At 36.6% G+C, this 22,965-nt stretch overlaps 1 protein-coding gene across 9 annotated transcripts in view; it reads left to right on the forward strand.

Annotated features, from left to right (window-relative positions):
• LOC139964834 (electroneutral sodium bicarbonate exchanger 1-like) overlaps window positions 1–22,965 on the forward strand; it is a 119,693-nt gene that overhangs the window by 86,564 nt on the left and 10,164 nt on the right. For all 9 annotated transcript variants that reach the window (XM_071966848.1, XM_071966847.1, XM_071966850.1 and 6 more), the window contains 13 exons: window positions 3,721–3,865; window positions 7,613–7,773; window positions 8,836–9,045; window positions 10,240–10,370; window positions 12,571–12,819; window positions 13,961–14,054; window positions 14,516–14,672; window positions 16,926–17,100; window positions 17,872–18,005; window positions 18,498–18,710; window positions 19,723–19,996; window positions 21,664–21,777; window positions 22,416–22,583. In XM_071966848.1, coding sequence (XP_071822949.1) covers window positions 3,721–3,865; window positions 7,613–7,773; window positions 8,836–9,045; window positions 10,240–10,370; window positions 12,571–12,819; window positions 13,961–14,054; window positions 14,516–14,672; window positions 16,926–17,100; window positions 17,872–18,005; window positions 18,498–18,710; window positions 19,723–19,996; window positions 21,664–21,777; window positions 22,416–22,583 — 2,225 coding nt within the window. The remainder of the gene's footprint in view (window positions 1–3,720; window positions 3,866–7,612; window positions 7,774–8,835; window positions 9,046–10,239; window positions 10,371–12,570; window positions 12,820–13,960; window positions 14,055–14,515; window positions 14,673–16,925; window positions 17,101–17,871; window positions 18,006–18,497; window positions 18,711–19,722; window positions 19,997–21,663; window positions 21,778–22,415; window positions 22,584–22,965) is intronic.

Consider the following 22,965-nt stretch of genomic DNA (forward strand, 5'->3'; position numbering starts at 1 on the left):
AAAGGTGACATAATGATTAGAAATATATAGAATACAGAAATGTTGGAATACAGTGTTGTAAAAATTGGGAGTCTGATCAGTTGAGATAAAATGAGACAGTATGCTATCAAGCAACAATGATTGTGAATTGGAGTATAAAACATTCGCAAAATTTCTAGCAAAGAATCGCTTCAATGCACAACATAAGCTGCCCACTAGGCTGACGAACGACACGTGGAATTAAAATATGACACATTTTTAAATATGAATCACAAATTTTTCTAATTTTTTAAATATTCTGCTCAATGTTGAGATGAAATTAATGAACAGTTGCATACATGTGTTAAAGTATCACTTTAAGAAGTAGTGAACAGAAAAACTTCAGCATTTATATGCACAAATAACAAGATTAACACATGATTGTACTGTATATGTACTGTATGTGAGATACACTTTTAACATATTCTGATCAATTTTGAGATGAAATTAATGAACAGTTGCATACATGTGTTAAAGTATAACTTTAAGAAGTAGTGCACAGAAAAACTTCAGCATATGCACAAACAACAATATTAACACACGATTGTAGAGTACATGTACTGTATGAGAGATACACTTTTAACATATTCTGATCAATTTTGAGATGAAATTAATGAACACTTATGTGTTAAAGTGTAACTTTAAGAAGTAGTGAACAGAAAAACTTCAGCATACGCACAAACAACAACATTAACACACTATTGTACAGTATGTGTACTGTATGTGGGATACACTTTTAACATATTCTGATTAATTTTGAGAAGAAATTTTGAGATTTTGAAATTTTATTATTTTGAGATAAAATTAATGAACAGTTGCATACATGTGTTAAAGTATCACTTTAAGAAGTAGTGAACAGAAAAACTTCAGCATATGCACAAACAACAACATATACACACGATTGTACAGTATGTGAGATACATACAAAATAATAATTGTGAGTCATCTTATTATTGATCACAAACCATTCTGTCTTTCAAAACATTTAAAACCAAGTAAGTTTCCAATTTTCAGGTTAATGGCTTACTTAAATATGATTATTGTTAATGAGCCATGCAAAAACTGAAAATTGTCAAATTTTGGTACTTATAACTCAATGAATTGCAGTAATTCATTCTACAATATTTTAGTAAGCGTAACTCGTTTGGTATTAATTGTTTTAAAAAGAAAATTACTGTACTTTGTAACATGAAGGAGGTCAAAATCATGAAGATGTAAGAAATTTATCATTGTGGCGGGGCGGTCAAATAAATGCCTAACATGGTTTTTCGTACTTCTAAGTAGAAATACAAAATATCAGATTGCCAATTCTCTTTATTTACTGTTCTATACTGCCACACCCTTTGTACACAGTAACATCATATGTACATTTAGATCTTACAAGAGAATAAAATCAATTTGAAAGTATAAGTGCAAGAATTGGAAGGAGTCACTTTTAAACACTTTGGACGAGCCGAATCAGGTCATTACTAAGAAATTTTCCCGACTCAAGTGGGATTCACTGACTGACTCGTTAAAACGATGAAGAAAGCAGGTAGCTTTACCCGAGCAGTATTTGATATCCTTTTTTTTTTTCAAGTTTTATTCCTATCGTTTTGACCTTGATATACAGTAGTTCAGTTTTTATGTCTAAATCACAGTGATTTAAAAGAAATGCAACTACTGCTCTAATGTATATTTTGCTGCACTACCCTGGATTACCAGGTGAATATTAAAGTATAGGTAAACCAACCAACCAATTAAATTCTGAACGACTACCTAGTTACAAACACATGTAACACAAACCATTTTTGTAGAGGCTTGACCATATAATCATGTGAACAATATGCTAGATGCTAATGATTCAGAGAAAGCCAAAATAGATGAGTGAGGAATCAAAAGAAAACTTCCATTTTTGGAAGAAAATCTAACTTGATAGAAGAAAATATTAGACTTGAAAGAAGAACATTGAGAAGGGTTAAAAAAGAAGACAAAAGTTGGGAATATTAAAAGACATGTTTCACTTTTAAAAAACTTATGGAAGAAAAGGTCTGATATAAAATACTTTTCATGTTAATTGACCAAAGAAATGTAAGCACATGTATGTCTCTTCCCAGAAACATTTCCTAACAGACAAGGATTATGTCAGACCTTACAATGCAAGTTTCCATGTTTTCTTTTCTTAAAACAATCATGTTTTTACTCTCAAAAAGAAATAGAACATGCTGGTGACCTGATGGAATGACTCCCCTCTCAGGACCAGACAGACCCCCTTGTAGGTTTCCTTGGAAATCTCAGACAAAAAATGAGATTAATTGCTGATTTGCTGGGTTTAAATTTTTTTTTTTTACAAGATTATAAACCCCACTGTGAAAGGAAGCCAGACGTTAGAGAATCTTATAAGTAGCTGTGTAGTTAAAGCAACACATAGGTGCAACACATAGCAACACAAAGCAACACATAGCAACATAGGTACAGTAGTCAAAACACTGTTAGTTGCACATACATTACCAGACATCATATGAATATCAACCCATATATAATGTAGTACAAATTTATGTACAATACAGAGAATAACAAAAGTAAAAATTTTCTCAGCTGATTTTGTAAAACGTATATATATTCAGTATCTTCATATCTTTCTCAAGATCAATTTTGTAACATAATTTAAGAAAAAAAAAATTGAATGTAAATTATTTATGTAAACTTTTCAGGAGGTATTTTTTTCATGGATGGTTGGTTGTGCAATAGTTGTTCCTATCCACAAATTTTGTCCGTTCATGAGTTCCAAAGTTCTGATATTTGACTATGTTTTGCAATGATCCCTTGGAATTTTAATAGCATGCACATGTGTGTTTATATCATATCACATATTTGTTCATGTTTACAATATTTGTTTGTTCCTTCCAGGCATGCTGTTTGTTAAGTTTGGTATTCCTTGTTATATCCAAAGTGTGATTTTTCAAAATACCCATCAACCAGATAAACATTAAAAAATCACTAATTTTCATCTTGTTTATTAATTATATATTTTGTGTGGAATTGGATGGTTTATTAAGAGTGAAGCAGAATTGTTTGTATAGATATGAACCAAATATGACCCACCAAGTATGAAACAGTTATTTCTGTATTGTTTTGTTCAAAATTCTTCTGATTTTTTAGGTTGACCCGTTGATCTGGTTTAATATTTTTATTTGATTTTAACAAATATCCTTTCTTTATTTTTATAGGATTAGTTTGTCTTTTGTTAGTTTACATGTTGGACATATAAAGTACAGTATTTTTCTCATCTGGTGGTGTAGGACATTTTCCCGCAAACATTTACAGAAACTTCTCCCAATTTATGTAAATTATGGTACAGTAGATTGCCATTCTTTACAGAATACTGTTTAAAGCTGTGGAATGTGTACAACAAGCCATTTAACACTACGTGTGGCATTGGGAATAGTTTTACAAATGAAAATAGTTTACACGCAATAATGACCTCTTGAGCCATATTTACTTTTGAGTTAGCCAAACTTTGTCAAAACCAGTCGCCTGTAAATTTAATGGGCAAACCTGTACGATCGGTGTTGTATTAAGCGACATCAAACGACGTCACCCCTATTTCCGTACGGTGGGGGGGGGGGAGAGTTTACCTATGAAATACCTACGTAATATCTTCGTTACCTTGCCTTCGGGGATGGACTTAATTCAGCTTTTATCGTATTTTGACTCGCACAGAGCAACCTTCCCAGAGGGTGAAATTCATATTAGGAGACGAGAGCACTGCCGATGAAGAGCACCAGAGCCACGAAGTCTTCACGGAATTAGAAGAACTCAGCACCGCTCAGGATGGCGATGAGATGGAATGGAAGGAAACGGCGAGGTGAATGAAATTCTTATTTTAAACAACTTGAAAAAACACTTTTGTCCGTTGTTGAGAAAGTCTAAAAGATCACCAAACATGCTGGGAAATCCATCGTTTAAAGTGCCCGGGTCTGGGGACTTGAATCTTGCTAAATATTGATCCAAAACTTGCTAGATATGTATACCAAATGGGCCAGTAAGTGTTAAAATTGTTTTTTGTACATGAGAGTTTTGGAATACCTATTTACATATTATACCAGACTTGTAGTACAAGTACACCAGGAAGTATGAGTGAGTATATATGAGTATAAGTATACCAGGTAGTATGAGTGAGTATGGTACAAGTACACCAGGCAGTATGAGTGAGTATATATGAGTATAAGTATACCAGGTAGTATGAGTGAGTATATATGAATACAAGTATACCAGGTAGTATGAGTGAGTTTACTTGTAGTACAAGTACACCAGGCAGTATCAGTGAGAATATATGAGTACAAGTATACCAGACAGTATGAGTGAGTGAGTATATATGAGTACAAGTACACCAAGCAGTATGAGTGAGTGAGTATATATGAATACAAGTACACCAGGCAGTATGAGAGAGTATATATGAGTATAAGTACACCAAGCAGTCTGAGTGAGTATATATGAGTACAAGTACACCAGGCAGTATGAGTGAGTATATTTGAGTATAGGTATACCAGGTAGTATGAGTGAGTATATATGAGTACAAGTACACCAGGCAGTGTGAGTGAGTATATATGAGTACAGGTTCACCAGGCAGTATGAGTGAGAGAGTATCACCAGGCAGTATGAGTGAGTGAGTATATGTGAGTATATATGAGTACAAGTATACCAGGCAGTATGAGTGAGTGAGCATCACCAGGCAGTATGAGTGAGTATATATGAGTACAAGTATACCAGGTAGTATGAGTGAGTATATATGAGTACAAGTACACCAGGCAGTATGAGTGAGTAAGTATATATATGAGTACAAGTATACCAGACAGTATGAGTGAGTGAGTATCACCAGGCAGTATGAGTGAGTATATATGAGTACAAGTACACCAGGCAGTGTGAGTGAGTATATATGAGTACAGGTTCACCAGGCAGTATGAGTGAGAGAGTATCACCAGGCAGTATGAGTGAGTGAGTATATGTGAGTATATATGAGTACAAGTACACCAGGCAGTATGAATGAGTGAGTATCACCAGGCAGTATGAGTGAGTATATATGAGTACAAGTATACCAGGTAGTATGAGTGAGTATATATGAGTACAAGTATACCAGGCAGTATGAGTGAGTATATATGAGTACAAGTACACCAGTGAGTATGACTGAGTAAGTATATATATCAGTAAAAGTACACTAGGCAGTGTGAGTGAGTGAGTTTATATGAGTACTAGTAGAGTTTATATGAGTGCTATATGAGTACTAGTAGAATCTTTCCCCTTGGTTTGAGTACCATTATGAATACAAGGCTCTTAGTGTGAGTAAAAGTGCATAATCATGCACTAGTACCTAGTAAACTAGAATCAAAAAGTATGAGGATTCACTGTAGTGCATCAAATCTGTGATCATAACTTTTCTTGGTGAAATCAAGAGAACAAGGATGTCAAAATTACTGAATGTTTGGTGCCATCAGACGATGCCTTTTATTGCTTCCTTTTAACAACCCAACATAAAATACTACATCTGGAGGTTTTGATGATGTTTGACATATATGTGATCAGTGTACATTGAAATAGGCTGCCCATTCTGGAAGATTCTAGCAGATTTTGACTCACAAGTGCAACTGGAATGAACTGATCCGTATCAAATGATGTTCCATTTGTGGTCGTTAACCTTTAAGAACAGCCAGGTTTCCTTCTGATGTCATTAAGTCTATAAAAACTTTTTGTGTGATTATATCTGGTAACTTGTTGTATGGGGTCAAGATTTGTGAAAGTTTACCCCAGTTCTTCAAGTGACCAGACAAATGAAGCGTTCTTCTTGTCTTATATCAGTCTTAAATTTTTACTGTAATACATTTGAAAAAGAAAGAGTAGTTGTGGGCCTTCACAGGAAGGAGACATCCACTCAGTATTTCTCGTCAAACCCTTCATCTTTGCCCGTTAAAATGTTTTAGTACTTACATCCTGTAGTGATGGATCTTGGTTTTATCCTTACTCAATATATCTGCTGCGCAGCTTCTAGTAATCTTAAGTGAACATGTGTAAGAAGATCCTGAATAAATTCAGCCTGGCTTTTCAAGAAAGAAAGGAATTCTCAATCATTGATTTTTTTTTTTTTTTTTTGTGGAAAGAAGAGTTTTCCTTTCATGCAATGTGTTGTTTACATAGTTTTCGTTTGAGCGAGGTCTACCTTCGATGATAACCACGTAGGAATTTAATACGATATACAAGTACGGAAAGGAAAAAGAAGTAAGCTTTAATATGTCCATCCATGATAAGAAGGAGCTGATTGGAGGACATGTCTTCTCCATCATCTTCTCTCGCCTCGGAAAACCTTATTAAAATTTATCTCAGGCTCGAGTGTTAGAATTATAGCGTCACATGAATGTTATCGCGAGGTGAAATATTTAATTCCCTCAAGAGTAGAGAGATTTCTGAAATAATTTTAACAGGTCTCGGAATTCATTGCCTTAAATTTCATTTTTATTTCGCTGAGTACTCCTGGCATCGATGTCAAGAAATGTTGAGATTATGCCACATTTTCTCATCCATTATGTATGCTTGGAGGGCATCCACATAATTTTTTTGGGGGGGACTGCGATTGGTAGAACTTGTAATAATAATAGTAAAGAACAATTGTTAAGTAACAAGGATAATAATTAATTATGCAAATAACCATGGTGACAACATCAAGCAAGATCAGTGACAACATCAATAACAAGAACATGACCATCATCATTAAACATTACCAACCACACCACCAGCAACAACATCAACAACACATCAGGCTGACAACATCAGCATCAAGTACAAAATCAACGAGAAATGGCATCAACATCGTTAACATTACCAACAACAAGATCAACAATGTCAACATCATCATGTCAACAACAACACATAGATGGTAACATCAAAACCAAGGATATCACCATCATTAACTCCACTCAACAACATCATCAACAGTGTCAACATCATCAATATCAACAACAACACATAGATGGTATAAACATCAATGCCAAGGATACCACCATCATTACTTCACTCAACAACATCATCAACAGTGTCAACATCATGTCAACAACAATACATAGATGGTAACATCAACACCAAGGATATCACCATCATTAACTCCACTCAACAACATCAGCAGCATCAACAGTGTCAACAACAACAACACATAGATTGTAACATCAACACCAAGTATATCACCATCATTAACTTCACTCAACAACATCAGCAGCATCAACAGTGTCAACAACCACAGCAATGTATTAAGCTGTGTGTTAGGGTGCATTGTTCGTTTATATTGCACATATGACTACCAATGGTGGAAGCTGATTGCATTGGGATGTCAACAGGCTTAGCTCATTGCAGAGAGACAGAATACTTTGCTTCTTCCGTCTTCGAATCATCTGACATATTGCAAGTTGCTGTGTGCATTCAGTTTCCACCATTTCCATTAGTTTATGCAAATTTATTTGTATTCCGTGGAATGTACAGTACGCGGTTGACTGTCAAACGTTGTTTCCGTGCAAAGTTTCAGTTTCCTCTTGTTCATCTTTAGACCAATCACTGTGATATTCTGTTTCAGATGGATCAAGTACGAAGAGGCGGTGGACGAAGGAGCAGGGAGATGGAGCAAGCCTCACATAGCGACTCTATCCCTTCACAGCCTCTTTGAGCTTCGAAACTGTCTGATGAACGGCGCTGTCTGTCTGGATATGGATGCAGGGAACCTTGACTTAATAGCAGGTACAACGAGAGAGACGAGGGCGAGGGCGATGTTGAACATAGCTTATTATATATTATGATTATCATCATCGGTTTAATATGACTATTGGATAACTAGTCACATACACACAGAATGAATGATAGCAGATGTGTGGAACATTGGGCATAAAATGATGATAGTTGATGTTTGGTTACACGATAGATGATGATGATGATGATGATGATGATGATGATGATGATGATGATGATGATGATGATGATGATGATGATGATGATGATGATGATGATGATGATGATGATGATGATGATGGTGATGGTGATGGTGATGGTGATGGTGATGGTGATGGTGATGGTGATGGTGATGGTGATGGTGATGGTGATGGTGATGGTGATGATGATGATGATGATGATGATGATGATGATGATGATGATGATGATGATGATATCATATTATATACTATTTTTATCATCAATTATGACTATTTGATGCTCCTTTTGTGCAATACATAACACGCAGAATGAATGATAGCAGATGTGTAAAACATTGAGCTTTCAAATTACAATTGTTGATGTTTGATTATGATATACCATTAGTATTATCAATTATGATTTATCAATATGTAGCTAATACATCCATGTATAAAGAATAACATTGGGTCAATAGAACATTGGTCTAAAAGTGAAAATGGTCGATGTCAAATGATGATATATCATTAATATCATCAATTGTTATTGTCCATATTGAACGTTGGGCTAGAAATGATAATTATTTAGTGCAGGTAAGAGTTTGACTTGACAGACAATTTAATAATGATATAAGATGATCATATAACATTATCATCAGTTGTGAGCATCCATCATTTACCATCGAGTCCTTGTTCATGTATATTGAGATCAGTTCAGCTCAGAATAAATTCAGAAATTTTGACTTAATGGATGGCATAAAATGAGAAATTTTAGTGATGGAGAGGCAAGTTGGTTTACCACCATGTACTTGAATCCTCATCACATAGACAAGTATCGTCAGAATTACTCCTAAACGTTGAGGTTCTCAATAACAATGTCTGCAATTTTAACCGACAGATTTGGTAATGGAAAAGCTATCAAACCTTGGCCAACTTGACGACGATAAGAAAGAACAGGTGAAGGCTGCTCTGCTCAAGAAACACCACCACCATGGCCAGAAGAAACAGAAGAAGTCCAACACTGCCCTTATGCCCATGATCAGAACCTTGACAGACATCGGACGATCCCTCTCAAATAGCGGGAACCAGCATGTCAGTATGGAAGAAGGTATGAAGACTCACCCCTCCCTCCCCTCCCTCCCCTCCCTCCCTCTCCTCCCTCCCTCTCCTCCCTCTCCTCCCTCCCCTCTCTCCCCTCCCTCCCCTCCCCTAAGCCTTTTTCCATCTTACATTTTACCATCCCTCCCTCGTCTAACCCCTTCCACCCCTCCCTATTAACCTTTTCCCATCTAACCTTTTACCATCCCTCCCTCTTCTCATCTCTTCCACCTCTCCCTCCTAACATCCCTAATCCACCTAAATCCCTAATCTGACCTACCCTCCCTCCTAACGTCTTAATACCCTCACAATCTTCTGCAATCCTTGCAGGGATCAAAATGTTATTATGGAAGAAGGTACGTAGAGTTTATGAAGAGAAGGAAGATCCCACCCCCCATCTCTCTCCTCAGTCCCTCCCTCCTAAGCTTCTACCCACCTCATCTACACCCACCCCTCCTTTCTCTCTTCCTACCAGTCCTCCCCTCCTCTCACCCCTCCATCCTAACATCCTCGTGCCTTATCTTCTACCCACTCCTACAATTTCCTTCCGTCAAATTAGTGTTGTAAGAGACGTATGTGTCTAAACTACCAAAAAAGTGTTATCACTTTCCTTAAGACAATGTATTATCCGTTAACATGACAATGGTGAGAATATTTGTGTTCTTTTACAAGATGACAGCACTAGTTATAATACATCTGGTCTTTGCTCTGTGGTGTTGTTTCATCTGTCCAGTTTATATATGAACAAAGTTTGCTAAAATTCTGCTAAAATATGAGATTTGTATAACTGTACAGTCATGCGTGACATAAACAGCAAAATGCAGGCAAAGAGCCTCAGGCTTCAAGTATCTTTTTGAAGTTTCTGTAAACTTCCCAAAAGAAATGTTAATCAATTCTTGAACCAGCCTCACAAATACACCTTGTTGTTCGCTTGATAATATTGTTGTTCGCTTGATGATATTGTTGTGATTTGTAATGCATTGGCCAGTGTGATGTGTACAATTGATACTACAAACAAGTATACAAGTCTTTAATTCCATCACAGTAAACAGTGTATTTATACTATCATTCGTTCATATATCGATGACCTAATGCATCTTGTCGCTGGAGTGGAGTTTTAATTCTAGTTTGAATGTTTTCCCTGTAATTTCATAACTTTTCCGCCACTTCTAATGCCGCTTTCTCCTTTTCCTTCTGTTTTTAGCTGCTGCCCACATTGATAGCCACGCTTCTACTCCAAACTTTCACAAAACTAACTCTTTAACAGTGGAGAGTGAGATGTCAGACACTGCCAGTGAGGGTATGGTGAAGGTGGCCAGTGGTCCTAGCATGAAGGTAAGAGTGGGGTATCATGTAGGCCAGCTGTCTCAGTTCAGTCACTTGCACCATATACAACAAAATACCACACTCTCAAGTGGATTCTGTTATTTTTCACCGAGGGAGTTTATTGTTGAAAAGTAAATGCTATGAAATAGTTGCCATGTCTCCAAAATGGTGTACTTAGCTGGAAAGCATCGTTTTGTACTTAATTCAACCATATTATCAGAACTTTCAATTATCTTTCAGCAAGCATTCGAGCAATCAAACAATCGGAGATACATGGACATTTTCACCAGATGGTAGAAGGTTAATCAGCGAGTAATTATTGATCTTGATTAATTGCCCAACATTACCTTCCACTGGACAGTTTTCATACAAACAGCAAAATTTTAAAGCTTTAAAACAATTTGTTTAATTTTACTTCATGAATTTAATTGAAACACTATTGACTAGGCAAAACAAAGGAACTTGATTGTTACAACCGGATGATAGTTTTGAATAGCAATCCTACAAAGTTACTCGCATCTCAACTCAAACAGGCTGTTTTAATGCATGAAGTCAAGTTGCATATCAGCCCAGAATGTTATAAGCAAATTAGACAAAAATTGGTACATCAAAGTGTTGTAGAGTATTTACAGTGATAAATGACAGACTGCCAAGCGTTTGCTACAGTGCTATTGAAACGTGTAAGAGCGTGTTGGTGTATATATAAAAATTAAACAAAACTGTCAGCAAACTGCTTATTCACTAAAGAGCCTGTGTATAAAGAGAATTTATCAAATTAAGAAGTGTCTATTGTATATCTATTTAGTTTTGTTTAGTGTTATCAATTCTTGGAACCGATTCTTTTGAATTGAGAAGGAAACGTGGCGTGCAAGTAAAGAAAAATTTCTTTTGTTACATCACCTTGACAACTCTTTTCAATTTATTTGTTTCGCATAAACAGTAAGCTAGCAATGTTTGCGATCCAGTAACAATTCAATAATGTTCAAGGTATGAATTATTACAGTGCTCATTATTACACATTTAAACCCTACTCTATACTGTGTAACAGAAATGATGCTGCCTGGTGTATTATGTTACTGTTGTTAAACTGTGTTGCAGGGTGTGTAGCGTAAAAACAGAGTAATTGTCAGGAAAAAAAATTGATATTGCTTTAGAGACGAGAACATTCCTCAGATTAATTTTGGAGTACCTAGTCACCCCCACATTATACTTGACTCTCTCGAAACAAGTATAATATTCACCAGACATTTGTGAACTCTTGAGTACCATTTACTCGATTTTGAGTTGTTTAGTGTACTCAAGTGTCTCTGATTTAAATAAAATTAACCCATATTAGTCATCTAAAGGCTTTCACCTGTTGATTATTCTTAAAGCAGCATTTTGCGTCCTTTTCTTTGATTTTTCTCAACCTCACTGACTCCACTATGCCATAACGACATACATCACTAGCTTATCTATTTAAATCTTACTTCATATGGTGGCATAAAAGTTGAAAAATTTGCAACTTTCAACTTTGTTTTTCTCCAAGATATTTTCCGTTGGGATCCCAATAAACCTCGCCAATAATATGAATATTTAAACTCTACGAACGTCATTGACCAATACGTAATACAACACCATGCTTGATTTGTGTACAGTCTATATGGCAGTTGTACCAGGGAGTTTCATAACAACTCCCTGGTTGTACCAACGCAAAGTCTTGAATCTATTTTTAGCAACGGCTCATAACTAAACCTGCATCTCTGATTGGTTGAATTCAACTAGTGGGTTTGGGGGAACTGTATGCGATTAATTTTAAATGTGGAAATTGTCGTGGACACTTTTCTCATTATCTGCAAATATCCGTAATTACTTGCCAATTAACGTTGTTGGCAGGGAAAAACTTGGCTAATATCTTAGTTTGCTGTTTTGTGATTGATATATGTAAAAAACTCGATGGACGTGTCAAAAAAGTAGAAAACGACGACCAAACGCAAAATGCTGCTTTAAGATTTGACTTTACTTCTATATAAGCTGCCTCCACTCTGGAATTTCATTTGTAAAAGAGCGTGGGAACTATGATGTTCAATTTTTATAAGGTGAATGATATTTTTAGTAAGTCACAATCAATGAAGTCCCATATTCAATGAATTAGGTGTACACTTCATAAAGATGTTGAATGGTTCTTGTGGTGTAACCTTTGACCGCTTATCTGTTTCTCCTTTCACAGGCAAGAACAAGTTTCATGCGAAAGATACCGCAGAATGCGGAGGCATCCAACGTCCTGGTGGGAGAGGTTGATTTCCTGCCACGTCCAATTATCGCCTTTGTGCGATTGCTTCACTCGGTTCTACTCGGCGACCTGACGGAGGTGCCGATTCCAACCAGGTTCCTCTTCATCATGCTCGGCCCCCCGACGGAGCAATCCGCCAGATACCACGAGATTGGTCGGTGCATCGCTACTCTGATGTCAGACAAGGTGCGATTCACTCTCTCAAAATGTCCGAGGACTAGACAAACACAATTCTTCTCAAGCAACCTTGAGATCACCTGTTCTAAGAGAGCAACACAAGACTGTGTGAAAAGACTACAACACAAAATACTACAACAGATAAGACTACAACACAAGAGAAAAACAACAGGAAAGACTACAACACAAAAGACTACAACTGGAAAGACTAAAACACAAGAGAAAAACAATAGGAAAGACTACAACACAATAGACTACAACACAAGAGAAAAACAATAGGAAAGACTACAACACAAGAGAAAAACAATAGGAAAGACTACAACACAATAGACTACAACACAAGAGAAAAAAAAATAGGAAAGACTACAATACAAAAGACTTCAACACAAAAGTCTACAGCTGGAAAGACTACAACACAAGAGAAAACAATAGGAAAGACTACAATACAAAATACTACAACACAAAAGACTACAACACAAGAGAAAACAATAGGAAAGACTACAATACAAAAGACTGCAACACAAAAGAGTACAACTGGAAAGACTACAACACAAGAGAAAAACAATAGGAAAGACTACAATGCAAAATACTACAACACAAAAGACTACAACACAAGAGAAAAACAATAGGAAAGACTACAATACAAAAGACCTCAACACAAAAGACTAAAGCTGGAAAGATTACAACACAAGAGAAAAACAATAGGAAAGACTACAATACAAAATACTACAACAGAACTTATGTTCCGAGCAGCCACCCAGTATAATTTACCATGATATTACCATGACAATTATATTGATGAATATTCATTATCAGAAGCATGGCCTGCTATAACATAATTCAACAGTTGGGCAAAATGCATTGTTACACAGAAGCTGATATAGAGAATGATGGTCAGTAGGTCTCTGTAACATCCATGAAAGAAAAGGGAAAGAATTTGTTCCCTTACAGTTTACTGTAACCGTATAAACCCAGAGGATTTTTGAGAATATTGATTAGGGTTTGGGTTACGAGTTGGAGGGCAACCAACAATTTAAGATGGGCCACAAGACTTTAGATCATGTGATCCTGTGGCTTATTGTCAATATAAGCCAATTGTTTGTGAAAACCAATTTATTACCTTAAGTGTATGTTTGTACTCAATTCCCAGGTATTCCACGACGTCGCATACAAGGCAAAATCCGTGGAGGATTTGTTAGCGGGCATTGATGAGTTTATGGATCAAGTAACTGTTTTGCCACCTGGTGAGTATAAACATATTTTAATGGGTGCTAACTTGTATTATTAATCATGTATCTGAGTGTAGTATGGAAGTTGTATCTCATATCGTTACAGATTTTGCATCATGTTACTGTTTTGTGACCTGGTATTACTTATTGTTGTTGTAGAGTGGGCCACTTGTATTAACGCTCATAAATTATGCAGCCAGTCTTCAACCTGTAATAAGGTTTCATTGATCAAGTTATAGATTTCGTACCAGATAAATCAACATAAGTGTTGTCATTAAAATGGGCTATACTGGTATTACAATAGTATGTGGTATGGACCATATCACCTTTTTGATGTGAGCTTTATGTTGCCACACACCAGACTATATATTAGCATGGCGGCTGCTCTAGTCAAGCAATATAAATTATACTCCTCAGGCAAATGTTTTGTTCTCAGTGGATAAATGTAGAATTGTTTCTAAACTTAATTTATTCAGGTGTCTGGGATCCTAACATCAGAATTGAGCCCCCGAAGACCAGCCCTCCGCCTCAGACCAAACGTTTAGAGGGTCTAGCAGACCACATGGGGAACGGTGACATTCCTGTAAATGGAACCGATGAACCAGATCACCAGGGACTGGAGCGCACAGGACGGTGAGAATCTCACGCTAAACACATTTTAATTTTTAAAATTTGTAAAAAAAATTTTAAACTTTAAAAAACATAATTTTAATGGTAGGAAGTCATTTGATTCCTTACAAGCAACTTGTGTTTGCACCGGGTAAAAAGATACTAACACTGTTGTTGATCCGTCTTGAAATTACAGTCATGTTCTGTTTTCTTTTATAGTATTATGATTATTATTATTATTATTCATTTTTTTCTATTGCAATTGTTGCTTCCACCTTCACAAGTTCCTCATTATGAATCACGTTATTAGAGCTGCTTAATTCACGAATACAACAAGCCTAGTATAAGAAAGAAAAACAAAACAACAATTGAAGGGGGCAGAATTATAATATAACCCCGATTGAGATCCCTGTGGCAAGAGGATGATAATATCTCAACATTTAGTAGTCAGCCAATCACTGTTGAGCATTTCGAATTGTCACCGTTTTGAAGTGAAAAACTGTTTTTCATACATAATGCGTAGTAAAAGCTGAACATCTTTTACAGAAATTGTGATCTGATAATTGCAACATTCTTTAGAGAAATGATAAGGAAGAGGACAGATTGTGCAGATTAAACCTGATTTCATGTGAAACAGGTCATAGCAGATCATTCTTAACAGTCTTTTCACAAACCCTTGTGTTGCATTTTTTACCAATTTCCCATTTACAGAAGAAAAAACTATTCTACCTATAAACTGCTACACCGTGATGGCCAAACCTGATTAAAACGTGGCTTCTATACCTGCCAGAATTTTTGGTTACTATCTATGTTTCTGCATATTTTAAAAACAATAATAGTAATAATGCACCATTCTCATGTAGCACGACACACCTTAAGTCTTGACGTAGGGAGAAATAGCAAACAGAGTAAAACAGAAGGAGAAACTGTAACATCGAGAATGGACGATGTTTCTAATTATGAAAAGCTTTTAAATTAGGCACAGATATCACTTTTCTTATTTGGGGAGTGCAGACTATTCCACAGAAAGGCAGAAGAAGACTGAAAAGTGCAATGAACACTTTGTGGTTACAGTAGGAAGGGAACAAGTCAAACTTAAGAACTAGAGTAGAAGTGAGCTGGGATGTACCTGTGGACAGGACTTTGTAAGAAGCAGGCAGGAAGGGGGGGAGGGCAAGGCTATGGATGGGTAATCCTTTCCCAGTATAATCACTTTCCCTTCATTAGCCATTCAGTTTTGGTTTGATAACATAGTCTTCTGAGTACTTAGATACTCTAACCTATAGAATTGGCAGTTCAATTATGAACCAGCTCAAAGTCTCATAACATCTCTCTCGAGTATTGTCGGTAACTTGAGCCAAATTTGAAAACCATCAATCCAGGCCCTATATTTTTCATCTACTTATGATAGCACACTTGAACTCATTTAGCAAATTAGCTTTGTTCAAAACAATTTTTCCCCCGTGCGGAACGGGTAAAATGTTCTTAAGTGTATTTGGAAATTTTCATCTCAAGCCTCTCTCTGTTGCGTAGTTAAAAGATGACGAAGACTGTTGCTTCTTTAATGAGTGAGTGATTGATGCCTGTTGATTGGTGTCCTCTTTGTTTTAACATCAAAATAATTGCCTTCATCTTTGGAAGCAGGCTTAGCCTAATTGCAGATGGATGTTAAAGTAATATTTTTACTCTGGACAAGCTGACATACAAAAACGTACATGTTCAAAGTAGATGTATTTGTCACAGTTGTCTGTCAGTTAATGCAATCGCGTGAGAGATGTGTTTCATTAGTTCCAGTATATCCCCACCCCCAATTAACGATAATGATCAGCAGTTATTTTAACGACCCTCAAGCGACCACAAGTGTGGGAGAAACCGGCATAGGCTTATGGATTACAACTGACAAATCGGGTGGCTTCCAATTCAACATTTTAACTCAAATTTTGAATCTTTTCCAATTTAGAAAGTCATTTCAGATTGGAAAACCCTAGATTGCTCCTGGAGGAAAAATGTTGCCCTTTTATGAGTCAATTTATGTACCTTTTGTATACTGCAACTTTGCTTGCTGTGTGTGTTGTTTTAATCTTCAGAGGGAGTTGGGGGGGGGGGTGGGGACTGTGAGTTCATCCAAGCAGTAACTTACTTGATTGTACATAACAAGTTTGGACAATACACCTAGTTCACACTGCCTGTTTCGATTTATTTTTATTTTTTATTTTTTATTTTTATTTATTATTTATTTATTTATTTATATTTATTTTTATGTTTATTATTATGCAGGTTATTTGGTGGTCTTATCAAGGACATCAAGAGAAGAGCGCCTCACTACCTGAGTGATTATAAAGATGCCTTGCACATCCAGTGTGTCGCATCCTTCATCTTCATGTACTTCGCCTGCATCACGCCCGTGGTGACATTCGGTGGGCTCCTCGGAGAAGCGACGGATCAGCAAGTGGTGAGTTTGCAAATAGATCAGGACTCATGGCTCATAGGTCACTGGTGAGCTGGAGGAGTTTGTGGTGAATGACCCCATAGAGGTAATTAATTGACTGTGGTCAATTACCTTGACTCGATTCAGTGAAGGCGATGACTCCCTTCAAACTTTCCATCACTGGAAAACAATGTAGAAGTAATATTTTCCTTCACACAAGGAAGGACCTCATCAATTGAGGTACATCCCTCACAGGAGTCCACATTACATTACGGACCTCATCAATCGAGGTACATGCCTCACAGAAGTACTGGCTACATGAGGTGCCTTATGCAACAGGTACCTCATCAATTGAGGTACTTCTAATACCACTAGACCTGTCTTTTGATGAATTTCCCTCATTTCAAAGAGTAGTCCATCCCTAAAGTTAATTTTGCATTTGATAGAGACAAGATTGGGACATTTTGTTCAAACATAAGTTTGATACCCTCCCATTCTAAACAAGACATCTTTATTGTAATGACCATTTTAATAGTATTGATTAACAAATCATCAGAGGTTTAATGTGCAGTGTAGAGCACAAGATTGTTTCTTGCGTTAATTCGAAACTTTACGTATAAAATTCTGACCAATCCATTTAATATTCACACATGATTGAATTCCCCCTCAGTCCAACTAAGATACCTTCTCCCTAGCATCATGTGACCATCTTCATTCTTTTCTCTTTCTCTCTCCACCCCCCCCCCCTCTCTCTCTCTCTCTCTGTATTGTTTTTTTTTCCTCTTCCATTCACAGAGTACCATGGAGAGTCTGCTGGGTGCATCAGCTTGTGGAGTGGCATTTCACTTGTTATCGGGTCAACCGTTGACTATTCTAGGCAGTACTGGCCCTATCCTGGTTTACGAGAAGATCATGGCGTCTGTTTGTGGGTGAGTACTTCAGTCCAAACTCCAAACATCAGAAATAATTTCTAGGTGACCTTAAAGCGACTCGTCACTGCTGTCCTTGGTAGGCTGCCCCTCAGGCCCCGGTGCCATCTCGACTTTGTGGCTTCATCGATGGCAAGTTTGACTCTCCTGTTTCAAAAGAAAGTTTCTGTTTTTAATTGTGTTCACAGGTCCACTTTCAAACAATTGTGTTACTTTGTTTATCCTTCAAACACCTCCTGCTACTTTTAACTCTTCTCTCGTTGCTTTTCATGGCTGATGACTGTCTTTGTAACTCCTTGTTAGAAATGCCCAGCCACGCTTCAGTCCTTACGGTCCCGATCTGCCTCACCCTCTGACTAATTGAAGATTTTGTTGAGAACGGCTCTCACAACCGACAGAGTAGTTCCTGGCTGTCGTTTTCTTTTCACGAAGAATCAATATTCCTAGTATTTCATCACCGTTCATCATTGCTTCTATTTGTTTAATTTTCAGGTCCCTCGGTTGGGACTACCTACCATTTAGGGCCTGGGTGGGTCTATGGACCATGCTACTGTGTCTGGTGCTGGTGGCGACAGACGCAAGCTCCATGGTGAAATACTTCACTCGGTTTGTGGAGGAGAGCTTCTCGACGCTGATCTCGTTTATATTCATCTATGAGGCCATACACAAACTGATTAACATCTACCATGAATATCCAATACACAGGTGAGTGAGCGCCATACGGTCATCTTGCATCTGACCCTCAGCTTAAGATGCTGATTTTGTGTCTTTATTCCAATTTACACCAGATTCTCAGTTTCTAGTCATTTTGTTGGTTTTTTTTTTTTTTTTTTTTTTTTTTTAATATATATTTTTTTTCCCCTACATATGCCTCATATTAAGCCCCTTAAACCTTCAACAACTTTATATCAGAGCTTGTAACGAAATAGACTGAAGTGCGCGCGTTGGGCTTAGGTCAATTAAAAGTGATCAATATGTCTCTTTAACCTCTCCATGTTACGTGCACTCCTAAAATCCATTGATCTCTACTGAAAATTGTATCTTCATAAACCACAATATTTCAATCTTTTTAAAAAAAAAAGTTGATGTTAAATAGCACTTGGTATATTCTGTTTATATGAATCATGGTCCAATAAATATATACATTTTCATTTTTCGGGAAAAGCCTAATTTTGTGCACGATGATAGAAATGTCTGCATCAAACCTATGTCATATCTACAAAGACTTTTATAAAACAAAAAACGGAAACAAAGAGGAAAGCAAAAACGATATGATGATGATAAAATAATGCCCGCCCAGGCCGATTGTAAAGAAGCTTGGTAAAGTAAAATATCTTCAAAAAACATTTTTTGATAAAGAAAAGACAGTGATTGAAACACGATGCTGTCTATTGTTCTTTCACACGATGCTGTCTATTGTTCTTTCACACGATGCTGTCTATTGTTCTTTCACACGATGCTGTCTATTGTTCTTTCACACGATGCTGTCTATTGTTCTTTCACACGATGCTGTCTATTGTTCTTTCACACGATGCTGTCTATTGTTCTTTCACACGATGCTGCCTGTTTTTCTTTCACATGATGCTGTCTATTGTTCTTTCACACGGTGCTGTCTATTGTTCTTTCACACGATGCTGTCTATTGTTCTTTCACAAGATGCTGTCTATTGTTCTTTCACACGGTGCTGTCTATTGTTCTTTCTTCTTTCACATAAAAGGTTTCCTTTACTAAATCAAACTGAGTACGACTGTGAATGCCACCCCAATACTACCAGCGATTACTACACCGATAGAATTGAAAACATGTGGCATACCTCGTTGAAGGAATGCAAAGCCAACAAAGGACACCTGCTGACTGTCACTGGGGAAGCCTGTCACGAAAGCGAACCCGTTTCCGACGTCTTCCTCATGTCGGCCATTCTCATGTTTGGAACGTTCACGATTGCGTATAGTTTGAAAATGTTCAAAAATACCAGGTATTTCCCAACCGTGGTAAGTTGTTTTTCTATTTTTTTTCTTTAAATGTATATTATAGTTTGTTCCCCCCTCCCCCCCCCCCTCTTCTGTATTAAAGATAAATCTACCTGTGAATAATCTTAGCCTGATGTTCCCCTCCAACCATATTTTTTTTTGTTATGTCCTAATTTTGGCTCCTGGGTACACCAACAGTTTGCTTAATAGTCTGATGACTGCTGTTAACCTAACACAGCTTAGTAACATTTCATAACTTAGTTTCATGGCTCATAACACAGTTGAAATCAACAAGAATCACAAGTGAAGATTCATTTCAAAGTAACCCAGAACTTTGCTTGTGTGTCTCTGTCTCTGTCTGTGAGTGTGTTTGTGTTCTTGTCTATTAGCCTCACAAGTCACAACAATAGTCAAAGGAAACATTGATACCAGAATGATACCTAGTCAAAGAAAAGAATGATACTAGTCAAAGGAAAAATGATACCAGAAGGATACTAGTCAAAGAAAAGAATGATACCAGCAGAATGATACTAGTCAAAGAAAAGAATGATACCAGCAGAACGATACTAGTCAAAGAAAAGAATGATACCAGCAGAATGATACTAGTCAAAGAAAAGAATGATACCAGCAGAATGATACTAGTCAAAGAAAAGAATGATACCAGCAGAATGACTAGTCAAAGAAAAGAATGATACTAGTCAGAGAAAAGAATGATACCAGAAGAATGATACTAGGCAAAGGAAAGAATGATACCAGAATGTTACTAGTCAAAGGAAAGAATGATACAAGAATGATACTAGTCGAAAAAGAAAATGATGCCAGAATGATACTAGTCAAAGAAACAATGATACCAGATTGATACTAGTCAAAGAAAACAATGATACCAGTAGAATGACTAGTCAAAGAAAAGAATGATACTAGTCAAAGAAAAGACTGATACCAGCAGAATGATACTAGTCAAAGAAAAGAATGATACCAGAATGATACTAGTCAAAGGAAAGAATGATACAAGAATGATACTAGTCAAAAAAGAGACTGATGCCAGAATGATACAAGTCAAAGAAAAGAATGATACCAGAATGATACTAGTCAAAAAAAAGAATGATACCAGTAGAATGACTAGTCAAAGAAAACAATGATACTAGTCAAAGAAAAGAATGATACTAGGCAAAGAAAAGAATTATACCAGAATTATACTAGTAAAAAAAAAGAATGATACTAGTAGAATGACTAGTCAAAGAAAACAATGATACTAGTCAAAGAAAAGAATGATACTAGGCAAAGAAAAGAATGATACCAGAATGATACTAGTCAAGGGAAAGAATGATACCAGAATCATACTAGTCAAAAAAGAGAATGATCCCAGAATTATACTAGTCAAGGGAAAGATTGATACTGGGCAAAGAAAAGAATGATACCAGAATGATACTAGTCAAGGGAAAGAATGATACCAGAATGATACTAGTTAAAAAAGAGAATGAAGCCAGAATGATTCTAGTCAAAGAAAAGAATGATACTAGGCAAAGAAAAGAAGGATACGAGAATGATATAAGTAAATGAAAAGAATGATACCAGTAACTCTCTTTAACTCTTCATTAAAGTTGATTTGGTACAAAAAAAAAAAAAAAAACGAAGAATCAGTTAATACACTGTTGTAACACTTTGTCTCATTGTAATCACGTCATCAGGTAAGAAGAACAGTCAGCGACTTCTCTGTATTTCTGGCTGTTGTTATCATGGTAACGGTCGACCTGGTAATGGGAATCCCCACGCCAAAGTTACCCGTACCCACCGAATTCAAGGTGAGAACCTGATGCTGCACGGTTTTTATTCTTTCTTTCTTTCCGTACACCTCATTCTAAGTGCTCAAACATTTTATCCTAAAGTGTTATCTTTTACCTACCTACAGTGTCAGGGTTTATTTGTATGATAGAGTTGTGTTATAAGCAACTAAATGTTTGGTTATTTACTTGCTTTTGATTTTGCCAACAACCTGGGCTTTCCATATTTACAATCATCTAACATTTTTTTAACATTTCACATTTAACAGAACAATCAGATATCTTTAAAACTAAATTTTCTACTGCACTCAAAAAAGTCCAACCAAGAAGTAAGAAATGTTATGCATTTTCCTTTTTTCTTTTTTTTTTTGGTGATCGTGGGGTGGTTAGGTGGGAAAATATTTGCATCATGAAACAGTTTAGCAGACTAACTCTTTGCATAACTCCACAGAGATGTTTATATAAGGAATTGACTTATTTTGAGTGTAAAAACATTTCTAGCCACATGGATATAAAATAAATATAATATAAAACACGGTTTGATCGCAGCAATGCAAAGTTCCTGTCAAATAAGGCTTTGATGAAGATAAGGTGTAGATCGGGTGTGTATTAAAGCTGCCAGTTGCAACTGTTCATCATTTTTCTCCCGTCCATTTCAGCCGACATCAAACGAAAGAGATTATTGGGTAGTTCCACTGTTTGCTCCCAAAAACCCCTGGTGGAGTATCATTTTAGCCATATTGCCCGCCCTCCTGGCAACCATTCTGATCTTCATGGATCAACAGATCACAGCTGTTATTGTGAACAGGAAAGAAAACAAATTGAAGGTAAGATTCGTGTACCGATCATATCATTATTATTTCTCGCTCCTCGTGTCGCAGAATGTCTTTCTCCGAGATTTGCAATCGTACGCGAGAAGAAAGATATTAATGCTTCCGAAAAGAAATAGAAAAAACTGCTTCTGAGTGTGTTTTTTTTTTTTTTGTGGCTTTTCTCTCGAGGGTTGATTTTAGTTCTTGATAAGATTCTTTGTGTATGACTGTGTGGAAATCCGTGACGATGATGGCGGTGACTTTCTTTGAGGGCTTCTCACCCAATTTTGATGGAATGAACTGGTCAAAGGTTATTATTATTTATTATTAACCAGCATTAAGAACGCTATTCACACCCCAAAGAGTGTACCATAGCATGTACAACTTAGACCTGGTC

Source organism: Apostichopus japonicus, chromosome 23 (genome assembly GCF_037975245.1).
Source record: "Apostichopus japonicus isolate 1M-3 chromosome 23, ASM3797524v1, whole genome shotgun sequence".
NCBI lineage: Eukaryota > Metazoa > Echinodermata > Holothuroidea > Aspidochirotida > Stichopodidae > Apostichopus > Apostichopus japonicus.